This window comes from Myxocyprinus asiaticus, chromosome 10, assembly GCF_019703515.2.
Source record: "Myxocyprinus asiaticus isolate MX2 ecotype Aquarium Trade chromosome 10, UBuf_Myxa_2, whole genome shotgun sequence".
NCBI lineage: Eukaryota > Metazoa > Chordata > Actinopteri > Cypriniformes > Catostomidae > Myxocyprinus > Myxocyprinus asiaticus.
Window position 1 is genome coordinate 4540130 of NC_059353.1, and position 17607 is coordinate 4557736.

At 39.7% G+C, this 17607-nt stretch overlaps 1 protein-coding gene across 2 annotated transcripts in view; it reads left to right on the forward strand.

Annotated features, from left to right (window-relative positions):
• Nucleotides 1-2062: 2062 nt before the first annotated feature.
• Nucleotides 2063-17607, forward strand: part of LOC127446826 (integrin alpha-6-like) — a 55123-nt gene continuing 39578 nt past the window's right edge. For both annotated transcript variants that reach the window (XM_051708091.1, XM_051708092.1), the window contains exon 1: nt 2063-2320. In XM_051708091.1, coding sequence (XP_051564051.1) covers nt 2139-2320 — 182 coding nt within the window. In that variant the 5' untranslated portion in view covers nt 2063-2138. The remainder of the gene's footprint in view (nt 2321-17607) is intronic.

Below are 17607 nucleotides of genomic sequence, written 5' to 3' on the forward strand. Positions count from 1 at the left end.
GTGTTCAGAATCGGTTCTTTCTTTTGGGAGTCAATAATTCCATTTGTCATGCACTTTGATTTTTGAAACTTTGCAGACATTTTTACATTCACAAACAGCTATATAACACACTACATGAAAAGTAATATTTGAAAAACCATAATAGCTGCTCTTTAAAAAAAAATTGAAAATAAAAAATTTAGGTTACTGTGAGGCACTTATAATGGAAGGGAATGGGGCCAATTTTTGAAGGGTTTAAACACAGAAATGTGAAGCTTATCATTTTAAATATTCTGTTAAAACTTGTGTATTATTTGAGCTGTAAAGTGGTATAAATCAGCGTTTACCAGGATTACAGGGTTAACAGCATTATGTCGTCATGGCAAGAAGTTGTAAAATTGGATGTAACTTAACACAGAAAAGATTAGAAAGCGATTTTATCACACTAAAATCATGTCTTGTGGCTATTCTTTTGAAACAGCTAGTATTTTAATTTTTATGGATTGTCCCTATTGACTTCCATTGGAAGTGTCACACTGTAACCTCAATTTTTGTTTTTTTAAAGAAAACGATGGACGAGACGAAATAAATTTTTGTGGTAATCAACATTATGCCACAAATGCTGTCAACTGAATTTAAAGGCCGAAACATACTTCACGCAAATATGCAAACGCAGACGCGAGCGCTTGGCCAACGCATGGCCAATGCGTGGTCCCATTGTACATACATTACGTGCACTCTTGTGTTGCTCTGGCGGTTACAAACCTCAGACCACAAGGGGGCAAACCAGTGCTGTGTCCGAAACCAGAAAAATGCTGCCTTCGGAGGCTGTATATGGAGGCAGGATGAAATTAAGGTGCTTTTCAAACTGTTCGGGGACCAGTTTTCTTAAGAGTTCCTTTCATTCAAAACAGTTGTCAGTTAAGCCATTAACTTATTAGGCGGCAAGTCAGCTGCCTACGTTTTCGGATGCAGCCCGGATGTGGTAGATGAGTCGATAATTGAGGAGTGGGGAGTGGGGAGAGTCATGGAGAAAAAACAAGTTCATTTGAATGGAATGGGGACAAAAAGTCGAATGTATTTTTCGAAAAGATTCAACTCAAATTGCTGTCCGAGTCCGCCATAACAGTTGTTGATTGAAAGAAGAAAATCTGCTCTAGCGCCCCCTGCGGCAACTCTGAGAATGCAGTTAATAATGGGTTATGAATTGAGCGCTGACACATTTCACAACTCAACGACACGTGAAATCGAGCTTGCGTAGCAAGCTGTGTCTGCGTTCACGTACTTGCGTAAAGTATGTTTGGGTCTTAACTTGTATTTAACCTAGAATATTCCTTTAAGGGGTTCCTATAGCCCTGTTGTAGTGTACCCTACATTTGTTTTGGAATTACAGTAATTTTTATATTTAGCAATGTTACGCATATTTAAATTAGGCTAATCGAATTTGAACCATTTGTTTGAATCGTACTTTTGCAGGAATTATTTTTGAGTATATGTTCAAACAATACGTTTATTATTATTATTATTATTATTATTTATTCAGTAATTTAATGCTATTTGGTATAGTTCACCTTTAATTTCACAAAACATGTAATTGTTTAAACACTGTAAACTTACACCAGTGTCTTGACTAGTGCTGGTTTATCAAGATCAGATTGTTCGATTCACACATCATCGACTGCCCATATGGACAGCGCGGGATCGATGCCTGCTGCTCTCGCGATGGCACAAGCACCTTTAATCCATATTTCAGTCATATCAGTATTTGCTATTTCCTTGACAACCACATCGGACCTAAAGAAACAAAGTTTTTTTTTTAACAATCGTAAAAGTTCAAAATCCTGGCTAACACAATGAAAAGGTTAGCAATCAATGAAAGAATGTACTGGGTGTGCATAAACTCAGATGGGGTGAGACTCGTCCATCTCTGTGAATGACGCAGAGCACGAGGGGACAGCAGTGGGAGGAGGGGCCCTTGAGTCTCTCTCTCTCTCTCTCTCTCTCTCTCTCTCTCTCTCTCTCTCTCTCTCTCTCTCTCTCTCTCTCTCTCTCTCTCTCTCTCAGCGCAGTGCAGTACGGATCATAGCTTCTGTCCTCTTAGTCTCAGTGCAGCGGGAACTACCGCAAACAAGGGCATACAACCACATTCATTACATGAAATGGAGCACTTTCAGGAGGGGCTCTCTGTAAACCTGTGGATTTTTCCATTACTCTTATGGACTTCTGCAAGTGCATTTAACCTGGACACACAAAACGTCCTCATGAAGAATGGTCATCCGGGCAGCCTCTTTGGATTCTCTCTGGCGATGCACCGGCAGCTCCAGCCCACCGATAAAAGAATGTGAGTAGAATTTGTTGTCGCTGATTATTGCGATTACACTAAACGAGATCATTGGATAATCGGGAGTGTGATCAGATGCGCGCTTCACACCCGTTCATCTGGCGCTCATCATGCACCTGTGCCCCTCTCATTTTCAAACAGTTGTAATACTACTTTCTCCGCTATAAGAACATAAAAAGATGATTCTAATGGTCTATTAGGTTATATACACCTCTTGTTGAATGGTGAAACGTGAGTAATTGTATGTCCTGAGGGTGATTAGTCCCAATAAACTCACAGCCCAGTCTGTAGTCGATGGTATTGAGTTGCGGCATGTGGGGGAAGGCATGGTGCTTGAAGAGGCTGCTTACGTAGACAGCCAAGTTAACAATACTAGCGTGATGCGACAAACTACCAATGGACAATGGCTTTTCTCACTGATATAATTCAAAGAGCAATGCCACACAGACAACACACAAAATAAAGGTTCATCAGTGGTTCTATACAGCATCACTGGTTCAGCAAAGGACCTCTTCTTTTCCATTCCAAGAACCATTTTTCAAACTTTTGCAGGGGTTTTTAAACTTTTTGATGCCATAGACCCCCAAATATGATGATCCCCTTGCAAGGGACCCCCTTCCTAAAAGGCAGCTACTGTATATATTTTCATTTATAAAGCCCCACTTATGTGTGATAAAAAGCGTGAGAAAGCATCTTTTTTCTACACAATATTCGACTATTTACAAAGGTATGCACGTTGCTAGGAAGGAAAGATGAACAATTAAATAAACTAGAAATATTTTTTCTCTGAAATTTTTTGCAGCCCTGGTTGACTTTTCTTTAGCTGAAATTGGTCTGTGCTTACCTAAATTCGAAACACTGCCCCCAGTGGCCAAAGTGGTAATTGTTGTTGGGCGTATGGGCATGTGCACCCAGCTGTAAATTCTAAGGAGGGGCACCAAAAGCAAGTTGTGAAATGAGCTGTTTTCAACTGTACAGGCTATAATACAGTGTAAAATATTAAATATTTTATACAAACCAAACCATCGGTGGAGGAAAAATGTAATGTTTGGGGGGAAAATGCCATCGCTGAATCATTCTTGTCACTGATTATGCGAACTCAGGGCTCCTTTATGGACCGGTTTAAAGGGAAAGGACAAAGCACCATATTCTAGAGTCAGACTTGTAACTTCTGAGCAAACTCAAACTGATATCCGTTTAATGTTCAAACTTCCTTAACTTCTAAAAAGTTTAGTTGGTAGTGCACTGAGTTCGAAGACCACCGGTTCCTCTGGCTGAGATTAGTTTGAGATTAACGAAAAGGCTGAATGATTTACTTAGTGTCAGAGTGTGAGGGGGTTATTAGCTAAATAGAACTGTGTGTGCCTGTGTCTGTTTGTTCATTTGTTAGTGTTTAAACAGTTGTGTTAAATGAACAAGTGTGGTTTTTAGTGTGTGGTGGCAGACACCTGTTTACAGCATCCATGCTGCCATGAAAATGAGTAGCACCTGTGACCAGACGTCTGTCTGTCTGTCTGTTTGTCTGTCTGTACTGTATGTATGTATGAATGTCTCCATATTTCTAGCTTAGTGTGGACACTGAATGTAAATGCATTGCTGTATACTATGGAAATTTTGTGGATTCCTGTAGAGCTACATTTTTCTTGTGAATAATGCATGTGAATCTGTGAAAATGCTGATGCTCAATCTTTGGGTGTTCGCCAGGCTTTTGCTAACAGCACAATGGTTCACACTAGTGATTTCCAGACTGATAGTGGTGTCTGAGACACTTCAGATTTTCTTTAATTTTGAATGTGTCTTTTCTGAAATGTCTAAGGGTAAAACCTCAGAAGCTAAGATTTGTTTCAATGTTCAAAACAATACATCAATTAGCTAAAGACCTAATTGTTACCTAAAACAACTCAACAACAGTTTTTTTTTAAATATGGTCTGTTTTGATCAACTCTGTGGCTGCTTGGAATTCCTCAGCAGTTTGGTGGTAGTTTCTCTATTTACCCCCGAAAAGAGGATCAGTTGTGTGGGTTTAAGGTAATGTACAAGGAGGGGTTTTGCTTTGAGAGGAAATGAGAGAAGACAAATGAGAGTGCATGATGCACACTGATCTCACAATGAATTTTGAAAACAGTAGGTTGACTTTTCTTGTGCTTATCAAAATTTGAAGCACTGCCTCCAGTGGCCAAAGCGGGAAGTGTTTTTGAATGTATGCGCACATGTGAGCTCCAGTTTCCGGGTGAAATGCAAAAGCGAGATGTGAAGTTGTTTTTAGCTGTAAAGGATATAATACAGAGAATACCCCCAAATCCCAACCCTTAACCTAACCGTCAGTGGAGAAAAAATGTAATCTTTGAGGAAAAATGAAATCTCCTATTCACACTCATCTATTATAATGCAAATGTAAAAACTTCCTGGTTTCAAGGTGGGAAGAGAAACTGGGTCCCCCACACAACTGACACATCATACTTCTGGCCGCACCAGAGGAGAAGGTAAACATGCTTTAACCCATGCAGAAATGTCTGATGGGGCATAATTCGGTATTATGGGGCCGATGTCAGGTTACTGGAACTTTAAGAAACAACATTCTGACTTCTCTTGTGATCATGTTGCATGAGGAAAATTCTTATTGCTTGAATTATGACAGTCTCACTGTTATTAGATGAAGTGTTTTTGTGATTGTATTACTTTGCATTGGCATGCACACAAAGTCTGAGCTGTGCCTCATTTCCCCCAACATTCTCATAAGAGTGTGAAAATGTCACAACTCTTGTTGTAAGACTGCAGTGGGGCTTTGGGTGTTGAAAGCCCATTTGTGCTGCATGACTGTATTTCAGAGGTGAAGCTGTTTTCACATAGGCTATGAGATCTGTGAAAAAAGTTACACTTTCTTTAAAAACAAGATGATTTCTGGATTGAGGGACAGTTTGAGCTAGAAATCTGTGCAAATAGCCTTTGCAGAGTCAGAATTAGTTTTAGCTTACAGCATTGTGGAACTGTACTCAAGTTTATTTTGGCTGTGTGAGTCAATGCAGACTTTAGTAAATCATGTTTGAGTGCTCAGTATAGAGGAACAATCATTGTGTAACTCTGGTACTTGAGATGCCATTCAGGTCGCTCATTTTCAGTAGCAGCTTCTTTTTAATGCCACGCAAGCTGTTTTCCTTCCTGTGATTCTTATAGTTTCCTGTGATCTAGTCTGGAAAGGACCAGTGTTGATTTGCCCTTGCTATCCTTCAGAGAAGGAAACCACATAATCTCTATAAACAGTTGAACATGTCTGAGCTGCTGTTAGTATCCAGAGCGGTCTATGAACAGGTTGGCATTTGTTTACACTGGGACTGCAGAAATCAGGGAATATGTCCACCAGGCCATCTGTGCTCCTGTAACACGAGAGACAGACTGCTAGAGGCCTCTTTTCTTTTCTTTTCTTTTCTTTCCTTTTCTTTTCTTTTCATTTCTTTACTTTGATGGTTCCTAATATTGAACAGCAAATCCATTTTGCACTTTTGTTTGGCCTCCTTTGAGGTGTGGGTGGATGTGTAGTCGAAGATATTTTTATTGTGTTTCTCATTAGTCAAAGATGTTTATAAGACTACATTAAGACTAAATTTGATTTCCTAATATAACCCAACACACCCATTATACATAAGTATAACCCAACACATCACACACACCCCAACATAACCCAGAACACTAGTCATCCCCCAACACAACTAGTGGTCGAACGATATATTGCAGAGGCCGATAAATTTTTAGTTTCTCAAGCCGCAAGGACACAGAGAATCGCCTGCTTGCATGAAAAGAAGCCATCAGTTCGTTTTGTCATTATGTGCCATCGTGTTACTACATTAATAGATAGTCTTGCATATCAGAGCCAGGACAGACATGCCGGAGCACATGATGTTTAAAGTGTTTCATTCTCTCTCTATCTCTCCTACACAGTTCTCTGTAACTTTGAACAGTTTCGTCTAATGATATAAAGGCAAATATCAATATAACTTCTATCAAATACCATCTGCAAATACAGGTGCATCTCAATATATTAGAATGTCATGGAAAAGTTCATTTATTTCAGTAATTCAACTCAAATTGTGAAACTCGTGTATTAAATAAATTCAATGCACACAGACTGAAGTAGTTTGAGTCTTTGGTTCTTTTAATTGTGATGATTTTGGCTCACATTTAACAAAAACCCACCAATTCACTATCTCAAAAAATTAGAATATGGTGACATGCCAATCAGCTAACCAACTCAAAACACCTGCAAGGGTTTCTTGAGCCTTCAAAATGGTCTCTCAGTTTGGTTCACTAGGCTACACAATCATGGGGAAGACTGCTGATCTGACAGTTGTCCAGAAGACAATCATTGACACCCTTCACAAGGAGGGTAAGCCATAAACACTCATTGCCAAAGAAGCTGGCTGTTCACAGAGTGCTGTATCCAAGCATGTTAACAGAAAGTTGAGTGGAAGGAAAAAGTGTGGAGGAAAAAGATGCACAACCAACCGAGAGAACCGCAGCTTTATGAGGATTGTCAAGCAAAATCGATTCAAGAATTTGGGTGAACTTCACAAGGAATGGACTGAGGCTGGGGTCAAGGCATCAAGAGCCACCACACACAGACATGTCAAGATATTTGGCTACAGTTGTCGTATTCCTCTTGTTAAGTCACTCCTGAACCACAGACAACGTCAGAGGCGTCTTACCTGGGCTAAGGAGAAGAAGAACTGGACTGTTGCCCAGTGTTCCAAAGTCCTCTTTTCAGATGAGAGCAAGTTTTGTATTTCATTTGGAAACCAAGGCCCTAGAGTCTGGAGGAAGGGTGGAGAAGCTCATAGCCCAAGTTGCTTGAAGTCCAGTGTTAAGTTTCCACAGTCTGTGATGATTTGGGGTGCAATGTCATCTGCTGGTGTTGGTCCATTGTGTTTTTTGAAAACCAAAGTCACTGCACCCGTTTACCAAGAAATTTTGGAGCACTTCATGCTTCCTTCTGCTGACCAGCTTTTTAAAGATGCTGATTTCATTTTCCAGCAGGATTTGGCACCTGCCCACACTGCCAAAAGCACCAAAAGTTGGTTAAATGACCATGGTGTTGGTGTGCTTGACTGGCCAGCAAACTCACCAGACCTGAACCCCATAGAGAATCTATGGGGTATTGTCAAGAGGAAAATGAGAAACAAGAGACCAAAAAATGCAGATGAGCTGAAGGCCACTGTCAAAGAAACCTGGGCTTCCATACCACCTCAGCAGTGCCACAAACTGATCACCTCCATGCCACGCCGAATTGAGGCAGTAATTAAAGCAAAAGGAGCCCCTACCAAGCATTGAGTACATATACAGTAAATGAACATACCTTCCAGAAGGCCAACAATTCACTAAAAATGTTTTTTTTATTGGTCTTATGATGTATTCTAATTTTTTGAGATAGTGAATTGGTGGGTTTTTGTTAAATGTGAGCCAAAATCATCACAATTAAAAGAACCAAAGACTTAAACTACTTCAGTCTGTGTGCACTGAATTTATTTAATACACGAGTTTCACAATTTGAGTTGAATTACTGAAATAAATGAACTTTTCCACGACATTCTAATTTATTGAGATGCACCTGTATGTGGACACATCGTTTAAACAGATGTAATTCATAAACCTTTCAAAACTTGAGCAAATCCAGCATTTCTTCCTGTGGAGCGCTCATATATCTTCCTCTAAAGCACATATTCTATCAGCCTGGATCAAAACTCTGTTCCTCTGACTTACGAATATTGCATTGCTGGACTACTTTGTGCACTGTTGTTGTTGTTTTTTTTTTCTCTCTCTGGATATCAGCATCTGCCATTTGAAAAACCATATCAGTCGACCACTAAACACAAACCAAAACAAACACATCACATTCAAATGTTGTATAACTCAACACAAACATGACACCTCAACACTACCCGATGCACACATAAAACCGCAACATAACCCAACATACACATTACACTCAGTGGCGTCTCAGGCTCATTATTTCTGGTGGGGCATAAACAATCACTTAACCTAACATGTCAGGGGTTGCATTAACCAAAATTTCTCCTTCACATAATTTCCCGATTTTTGAAACATTGATGAATAATTCCAAATGCTGTCTGTCATTTTAACAGTTAAAAAAGAAACAAGGAATTAATTTTAACATATTACATCAGTTTTGACTTCACTTTCTCTCAGGCACACACTCCTGCTGTCTAGTTGCACCTACCCTCGAGTACTCTTCGAATACTTGAGTAATTACTTTGAGTACTTGAGTAGACAAAATGACCAAAATGCCCATCCCTTAACCCTTCACACCCATCAGACCCCAACACACCATCATACCCCAATAGAGTCCAACATACCCATCATACCCCAACAACCCCATCATACCCTAACATAACCCAATACATTCATCATATCGAAACACACCCCAACACACCCACTTACCTCATCATAACCCAACAAACCCATCATAACCCAACAACCCCATCATACCCCAACATGACCCAACACACTTATCATACCTCAACACAGCTCAACACACTCATCATAACTCAACATAATCCAACAAACCCATCATACCCCAACATAACCCAAAAAAACCATCATACCTCAACATAACCCAACACACTCATCATTCCCCAACATAACCCAAAAACCCATCATACCCCAACATAACCCAACACACTCATCATACCCCAACATCCCCATCATACCCCAAAACACTCATCATATCACAGCACAGCCCAACACACCCATCATACTTCAACATTACCCCAAAAAAAAACACCATACCTCAACATAACCCAACACATCAATCATACCCCTACACACCCTTCACACCTCAACATAACCCAAAACACCCATCATACCTCAACACAACCCACAAACTCATCATACCCCAGCATTACACAACACAGTCCAACTCTTGCATAACAAACTGATATAAAACAAACGGATCACTCTTCAATATAATACCCAACACAAGAAGTCCCATACAGTCAAGCTTTGTTAGGATAGATTACAAAGCTCAAACAACTGTGATTGTACTGCAGTGTGATTTTGAACAAAGCAATTAAAAACACTTGCATAGTTATGCCAGTTTATGAGGAACTCTGGACAGAGTGGTTACTCACAACAGATGCTGTAGCTTTGGCCCGGATGGTTTTGGACTCTGTAACACTTTGAGAATTAGTGAAAGGTTATGCATCTGCTGTATTTTCAAATGGAAAGATGAAAACTAATGGAAACTTCTGCGTGATTAAAATGACAAGCACTGACAGCTGGCTCTGGTCATTTTTTCCCCTTCTGTGATGAAGCAGCAAACTGAAACAGGTAGAAATCTAGGTGAAGTACTGGATTCATGGTCACTGAGAATTATCAAGAAACAAAAAGGTAGGTTTCTTTCTAGAGGTAAAGAGATTTAACAATGGGTAAGTGACAGACTGTAGCCAGCTGCTACTACAGTGAGGACATAGCTGTTAGTAGACAAAATGAGTAAACACCCACCCACACCCACACAACACACACATACTGTGTGCCCTACACTAGCCACTGTTCATTTTACTCTCAGTCTATCAATGTTCATTTGAATGGCTGCAATGTGTTTATCATCGTGCATTAAGAGTCTTAAAATTGAAATTCTGTAATATTATATGACACTTATTTTCAAATAAATCTGTTTAGATGATTATAAGTAGAGATAATTGTGGATATGCACTCTCAGTTTTAGAAACCCTTGTTTAAAAACTCATTGGAATTCTGTTCTATCAGAGTATAAACTATGGTGACCCCGAATTAATAAGGTCTGGTTCTCCCAACAATAATATGCTCAGACTTATCAAACTCAAACCTTTCTGCTAAGAATACTGAATTAAAGTTCTGCCATTCATGCCTGAAAATAAGGCAGGGCTTCTTTGGCTTTTTAAGTAAAATGATGTTTTCCCATAATTTCTCTAATGAGATCTTTTGTTCTTCCTTACACTGGATGGAGTGTATCAGGTTGACTGGCCACATTCTCCACATTCAACTTTAATGATTTGTTTTTGTCATTAGATTCAGGCCAATCTCTTCTACCCCTCTTGTGATTCAAAAGACCAAGAGAGGAATATTTAAACAATAGCATGTTTACTTCACAGCATGAACACAACAAAATAAAAATACCATACAAACATGTACCCTATTAATAGGGCCAGCTGATATACATACAGTATATCAGGTAAATTTTGCTGTCAATATAACATTAAGCAAAATTGTGACTATAGCAATAATTAAATTAGACTGCAATCCCTCTTGATTTTTTAAACTATTTTATAGCTTGCATTAAACATTTTGAATCTACTTTGCTAGAAATAGCTTTATATTTATATTGATTGAATATTTATTTATAAAAATATACAAATCACCATTTTAAGCTTTTTAAGAGCAAATACAAAATAATTTATTTATAGTGAATATTGTCAAAAGGCTGAAAAATAAATATACTGTATACATACATTGAAAAAATTTTAACCTAAAATTGTTTTCAAAATCTAAGTTAACTCTTTTTATTTAAACCAAAAACATTACTTTATCACTGAAAGTATCACTGAAGCAACCTGAATACATACTGTCATTATTTTAATTTCACATGTGTTACCCTGATGGTGTTTAGTGTTTGTTTGAGCAACACTGTGCACTGTCTCTACTTGTGTATTAATAATTGCTCCTGGAAGGGTCACTCTTGATTAACTTTAAGGTGTCATGTGGCCTTTTGTGGTTACTACTGTGATTAACAATACATTTTAAAGTGAAAACCAGACTTTGATAGCTCCAGAAGGTTAGTATAGTAAAACAGTGAGGTGTAAAATATACAGTCATCAAAATTACATCCTGTAAAGCCTGAAACATGGTCAAATACTCTACCGTTTTTTTTTTTTTTTTACAGACCAACAAAACCAATTTGTAAGGGTTAGATCAGGTAGAAATAGCTTTTTTGAGGTAACAATGTCAGGTTACCACTTTGATGGTGTAGTTAATCTGTCATAGATACTTTTCTAAAACCATAATAAATTATGGTGTCTTCTCAAACAATGTAGGAAGCATTCAGAGTCTTTCTGTCATTGTGTTTAATGCCATTGTGGTTAATACCAAGTTTCAACAGTTTTATTGTAATAACAGTATAATAACTGTTTTTTTTGTTTTTTTATTTTTATTTTTTTTTGTGGAAATGATGAGTTGCCATGATAATTTGTAAGGGATGTTCACTCTTAAAAATAAAGGTGCCCAAAAATGGGTTTTTGCAGATATATAACAACCATTTTGGTTCCCCAAAGAACCTTTCAGTGAAAGGTTCTTAAAAGACTAATTTGTGAAGAAACTTTTTATAGTCTAACAACCTTTTTTTCAATACAAAGTACCTTTTGTGCAATGGGATGATTCCATGGATGTTAAAGGTTAATTGCCCATAAAAAACGTAACTTTTAAGAGTGTTATTGGGCTGCTCTTAAGTTATCATGAGTGGTTGTGGACCCTCTAAGCAGTCATAGTATGTACAAGAGTAACAATGTCTATTATCCTGCTATCATTTCATTCATGAATATGGCCGAGTGTCCCAGTAGTGACCCAGTGGAGGTCTCGTGTGTTCCCACAGCTCGCAAACATGCTGATCTGAATGGATTTTCCATGGAAAATAGATTAAGGGGTACTGAGTGCACAGATGAAACGCTCATGAAAGCTCTAAGCACTATAATGGCTGGCCTGTTTCCCATGTAGAGAACACAGTGTTGAGCCCCAAAGCTGTGGGTTTGGCATGTCACTCCCAATGTTGTCCATCAGAGATGTGTGGAATTTTGCAACTATGATCAAGGGCCGCTGCGGTCCCAGAGCTTTACCGTCCACCTGCCACATGTCTGTGGAATTGAGGTGGGAATGTTTATTTACTGTACTCAATATTTTTATTTACTTTAATGTTTCATCATAGTAATGCTTACAAATGAACCATGTTGCTTGGCCGAACAGAGCCTTTAAGGTATAGTTCACCTAGAAATGAAAATTCTGTTATCATTTGCTCACCCTCATCTTCCAAACCTGAATGACTTTCTTGCTTCCGTGGGACACAAAAGGAGATGTCAGGCATATTGTTAGGCTGACAGCGGAGTGTTAACATTGTTTAAAATGTCCCTTTCTCCTGTATGAAAATCATACAGCTTTGGAATGACATGAAGGGAAGTAAATGACAACAGACTTTTTGGGTGAACTAACTCTTTAAAATAATGGTAAGACTTTACATGAATTTTCCATTTGTTAAGTGTTTTTAAAAGGTTTCATTAATGACTTGGTCATTTACAAATGCACTATAAATCAATGATATGTGGTTATAACAACATAGCGTTTATTTTAACTTACATGTCATAAATGCTTAATAAATACACTTATTCACACTTCATACAAACACAAAATGCCCTAATTCATGGTTTATGTCACAGTGCAATAAAAATCAACTATTATAGTGAGATTAAAATAAGGGATTATGTTATTTTGCTACAGACAACTTTGTGTATATATTCATTACTGTAATGTCTCGACTCACTTGTGCCGTGACTTTCCTTGTCACATTGTTTTCAAAAGAATGGTTTTAACTAGTCCTAGTTATCCTCTGCAAAAACACTTTTCAGCTCTTACATCATGATGGCGCCGTGGATGGCTGCCTCGGTGTGGAGCGCTCCTATTGTTTTGTTGTTTTTGTTTGTTTGTCCTGTGTTTAGTAATCTTTTTCCAGTCAGTTTTACCAGAGGCGAATTGCTGAACATTCGACAGCATATACCAGACAATCTTTTCCCAGTTTTCGAATATTCAGACATTTTGCTGGACATTTTAGTTGGAGGCGCAGCTCTGCTGTTCAAGAGACGCAGGCGAGGGAGATGAGCTGGTGCGCTGGTCAAACTCCGTCGGCATGGATTTCGAACAGCGCTGCCGAGTATTCACTTAGCGAATCTCCGCTCTCTTCCTAACAAAACGGACGAACTACATCTCCTCACCTGCACAAGCAAGGACTTTTCAATCTCTGCTGCCTTGTGCTTCATAGAAACCTGGCTGAGTGAAGCCATTCCGGACAGCGTATTACATCTGCCGGGCTTTCAGCTGTTTAGAGCGGATCGCATCACGGAGTTAACGGGGAAAACGAGAGGCGGTGGAACATGCTTTTACATCAGTGAGAGTTGGTGTACAGATGTAACAACGTTAAAGAGGATGTGCTGTCCTAATTTGGAAGCGCTCTTTATTAACTGTAAACCTTTCTACTTGCCGCGGGAGTTTTCCTCGTTTATTCTGGTGAGTGTGTATATCGCCCCAAACGTGTGTTTGAACACAGCGCTGCAACAGCTGACTGATCAAATCACAGACACAGAACAACAATACCTGGACTCAATTATTATTATTCTTGGGGATTTTAACAAAGAAAATCTCACACATGAACTGCCCAAATACAAACAGCACATTACATGCCCCACCAGAGACAGGAACATACTGGATCATTGTTACACAACAATAAAGGATGCATATTGCTCTGTCCCTAGAGCAGCTTTGGGACTCTCTGATCACTGTCTGGTTCATCTTCTTCCAACCTATAGGCAGAAATTAAAATCAACCAAGCCAGTAGTAAGGACTGTAAAGAGATGGACCAATGAAGCAGAGCAGGAACTGCAAGCCTGCTTAGATTGCATGGATTGGAGTGTTTTTGAGTCTGCAGCCACAGACCTGGACGAGCTCACAGATACTGTTACATCATATATCAGTTTCTGTGAGGATATGTGCATTCCTAATAGGACTTATTTTTACAGCAGAGCTCAGGCAGCTTTGTCAGGCCAAAGAGGATGCTTACATGGGTGGGGATAAAGTCTTGTACAATCAGGCCAGGAACACACTGAACAAGGAAATCAGAGTGGCTAAAAGAAGATACACTGAGAAGCTGAAAAACAAGTATTCAGCTAACAACCCTGCATCAGTTTGGAGTGGCATGAACAACTCACAAATTACAGGACTCCTACCCCCAACCCTGTAGGGAACCAACAACTGGCTGACGATCTGAATGTGTTCTACTGCAGATTTGAAAGGCCCAATCTCACACCCCACACCCACTCTGACCTTCACTTCACATAAACACCAACACCTCCTGCAACCCCCCTCCTCCCCCCTCCTGCTACTCAACCTACACTTAAGATCTGTGAAGATGATGTGAGCCGCGGCTTTCGGAAACAAAAGACGAGGAAAGTTTCAGGCCCAGATGGCATCTCACCAGCGTGTCTTCGAGCCTGTGCTAACCAGCTGGCCCCCATCTTCACACAGATCTTCAATAGATCACTGGAGCAGTGTGAATTCCCATGCTGCTTCAAACGCTCAATCATTATTCCTGTCCCAAAGAAACCAAAAATCACAGGACTTAATGACTACAGACCTGTCGCCCTGACGTCTGTGGTCATGAAATCATTTGAGAGACTGGTGTTGGCCCACCTGAAGAACATCACTGGACCCTTTCTAGATCCCCTTCAATTTGCTTATCGAGCAAGCAGGTCTGTGGATGATGCAGTCAACATGGGATTGCATCATATCCTGCAACATCTGGACAGACCAGGGACATATGCAAGGATCCTTTTTGTGGACTTCAGTTCGGCTTTCAACACCATCATCCCAGCTATACTCCAGAATAAATTACACCAACTCTCTGTTCCCATGTCTATTTGTCAGTGGATTACCAGCTTTCTGACGGACAGGCAGCAGCTTGTGAGACAGGGGAAACTCACTTCTAGCACCTGTACAATCAGCACTGGTGCCCCCCAGGGATGTGTGCTCTCCCCACTACTCTTCTCTCTCTACACCAATGACTGCATCGCCAAGGACCCCTCTGTCAAGCTCCTGAAGTTTGCAGATGACACCACTGTCATCGGCCTCATCCAAGATGACGATGAGTCTGCATACAGAAGGGAGGTTGAACAGCTGGCTGTCTGGTGCAGTCAAAACAACCTCGAGCTGAACACGCTCAAAACGGTGGAGATCATAGTGGACTTTAGGAGGAACACCCCAGCACTGACCCCCTCATCATTCTAAACAGCACTGTGGCAGCAGTAGAGTCATTCAGGTTCCTGGGCACTACCATCTCACAGGACCTGAAGTGGGAGACCTACATTGACTCCATTGTGAAAAAGGCCCAGCAGAGGTTATACTTCCTTTGCCAGCTGAGGAAATTCAACCTGCCACAGGCGCTGCTGATACAGTTTTACTCAGCAGTCATCGAGTCTGTCCTCTGCACTTCAATAACTGTCTGGTTTGGTTCAGCTATGAAATCAGACATCAGAAGACTACAAAGGACAGTTTGGACTGCTGAGAGAATTATTGGTATACTTCCAATTTGACGCAAACGCTCAGAGTCTGCATATAGTCGAATGCGAGCCTGTCAAAGTATACTCCATATAACTGTGTGCACATACACATGCGGTTGGCGCATGTGCATTACGACTGCTATAAGCCACTGGACTTACTCTTCAGGAGTTCAGACCCATAAAGATGTCTTTATATTCCTTCAGACTCGAGTTATACAAATCCAGGTATCTCCAGACCTCCTCTCACACGTTCTCTTGACTTAAACATCCACTGTTGTTGTTTAACACCATCTACATCTTCTTCTAGCATTTCTTTGTGATAGTAACGGCTCAAAATGTAAGTGTTGCCACCTTGTGGACCCACTAATTAGTTCAAATAACTCCAGGCGCTTGGGCATTCTGCACTCTAAGATGTGTGGTTAGAAAAATCGGGCTGGGCGCATTAAGTGCTCGCGCACTCTGTTAATGACGAGATTTGCGTCACGTGTCCTAAGCGAAGCATACTTTGGGCTTAACAACCGCACACATGGGGACTAAGACCTATCAGACCAGTCATCCGAGTGCGAGTGACCTTTCCTACTTCTTGTATCACTCTGCAATCTCTACAAGTAAGCTAATAAACTTTCAACAAAAATTTCAACTCATATCAATGTTTCTTGTCCATTTATTTATTTATTTATTTGGCAAGTAGTCCTATAATAAGCTGGATAATGAGCTGTCAGATAATAATTTTCGCAAAATAAACACCAACAGAACACAGACGCAAACCAGAGGTGCAAATCTTTCATGTCCATTTATTTGTTTATTTGGTTAGTAGCCGTGTACGAAAGCAGGATTATGTACAGTCAACTGATTGTTATCACAAAATAAAACCATTCAGGGGCTTATATTGCGATAACAACTGGCTGACTGTGTATTTTCCCTTACTTATTCACCAGTCCAGTTTCGCAATGTGATATTGCACACTTGTAGAGTAGTTCCTTTATTCATAATTAGAATAATGCACTAGCCTGTAGTGTTCAAAGTGACCCAAAAATACAACTTTTAGCATTTTTAGTGAAGTGAAGTGGATACAAATATTATTTGGTCTCCTTTTTCCTTTTGAGGATCTTTAATTTTGTCAATAAAAGTGTAGCAAGGTCAGAATCACACACACACACACACACACACACAAACAGAGCCCTGCCTGGAAAAAGTGACTCTCCAACATTTTTTACTTCTCCATTTGTCTCACAATGCACTCACTGTGTTGCCTGTAAGTGTGACAGAGTTTTCACTTTTTCATTTACTGAAGTGCCCTGTTCAGTTGACTCATAAGTGCTGCCAGACAAGAAAAATGTCCTGGAAATGTTTCATCAGAATAACAGTTGCCCTAAACTGGCTGTTATGAACTGCTGTGTGTAGATTTTAGCAAACTGCCACTGTTTGTCTCACTGTCATGCTATGTTGGATCTGTCTTCTTTAAAAAGACCATTAAAATGTAAAAAAAATAAAAATAAAAAAATGTATTAATTAAAACCACAGTGGATGTAGAAGTGGGCTGTCAAATAAAGGAATCTCTTCTTTTGGGACAGGTGTGTCTGGAATGAACGGTGGAAAAGGGATTGGTTGAAAAGATTCCAGATGTTCATCAAACACACCACTGCAGTTAAAAAAAAAAATTATTTTGCAACAATATGATCGTTGGGATCATTGATGCAGTGCTAAATGGTCTTCCTCTGATACTGTTAGGAGAGATGGGCAGATCGATCTTAAAGTCAGTTGAAAATTAATGTGGATCATATGTTGTGTAGCATAGGAACTATTTCTCCTTTCACTCATCTGCACACATGCAAAATGCACAAGCAGTCACAAACAGCACTCAGTCACATTCAAAATTCATTCCAAGAGTTATTTCACACTAAATAACAACAAATGCCACAAATGTGA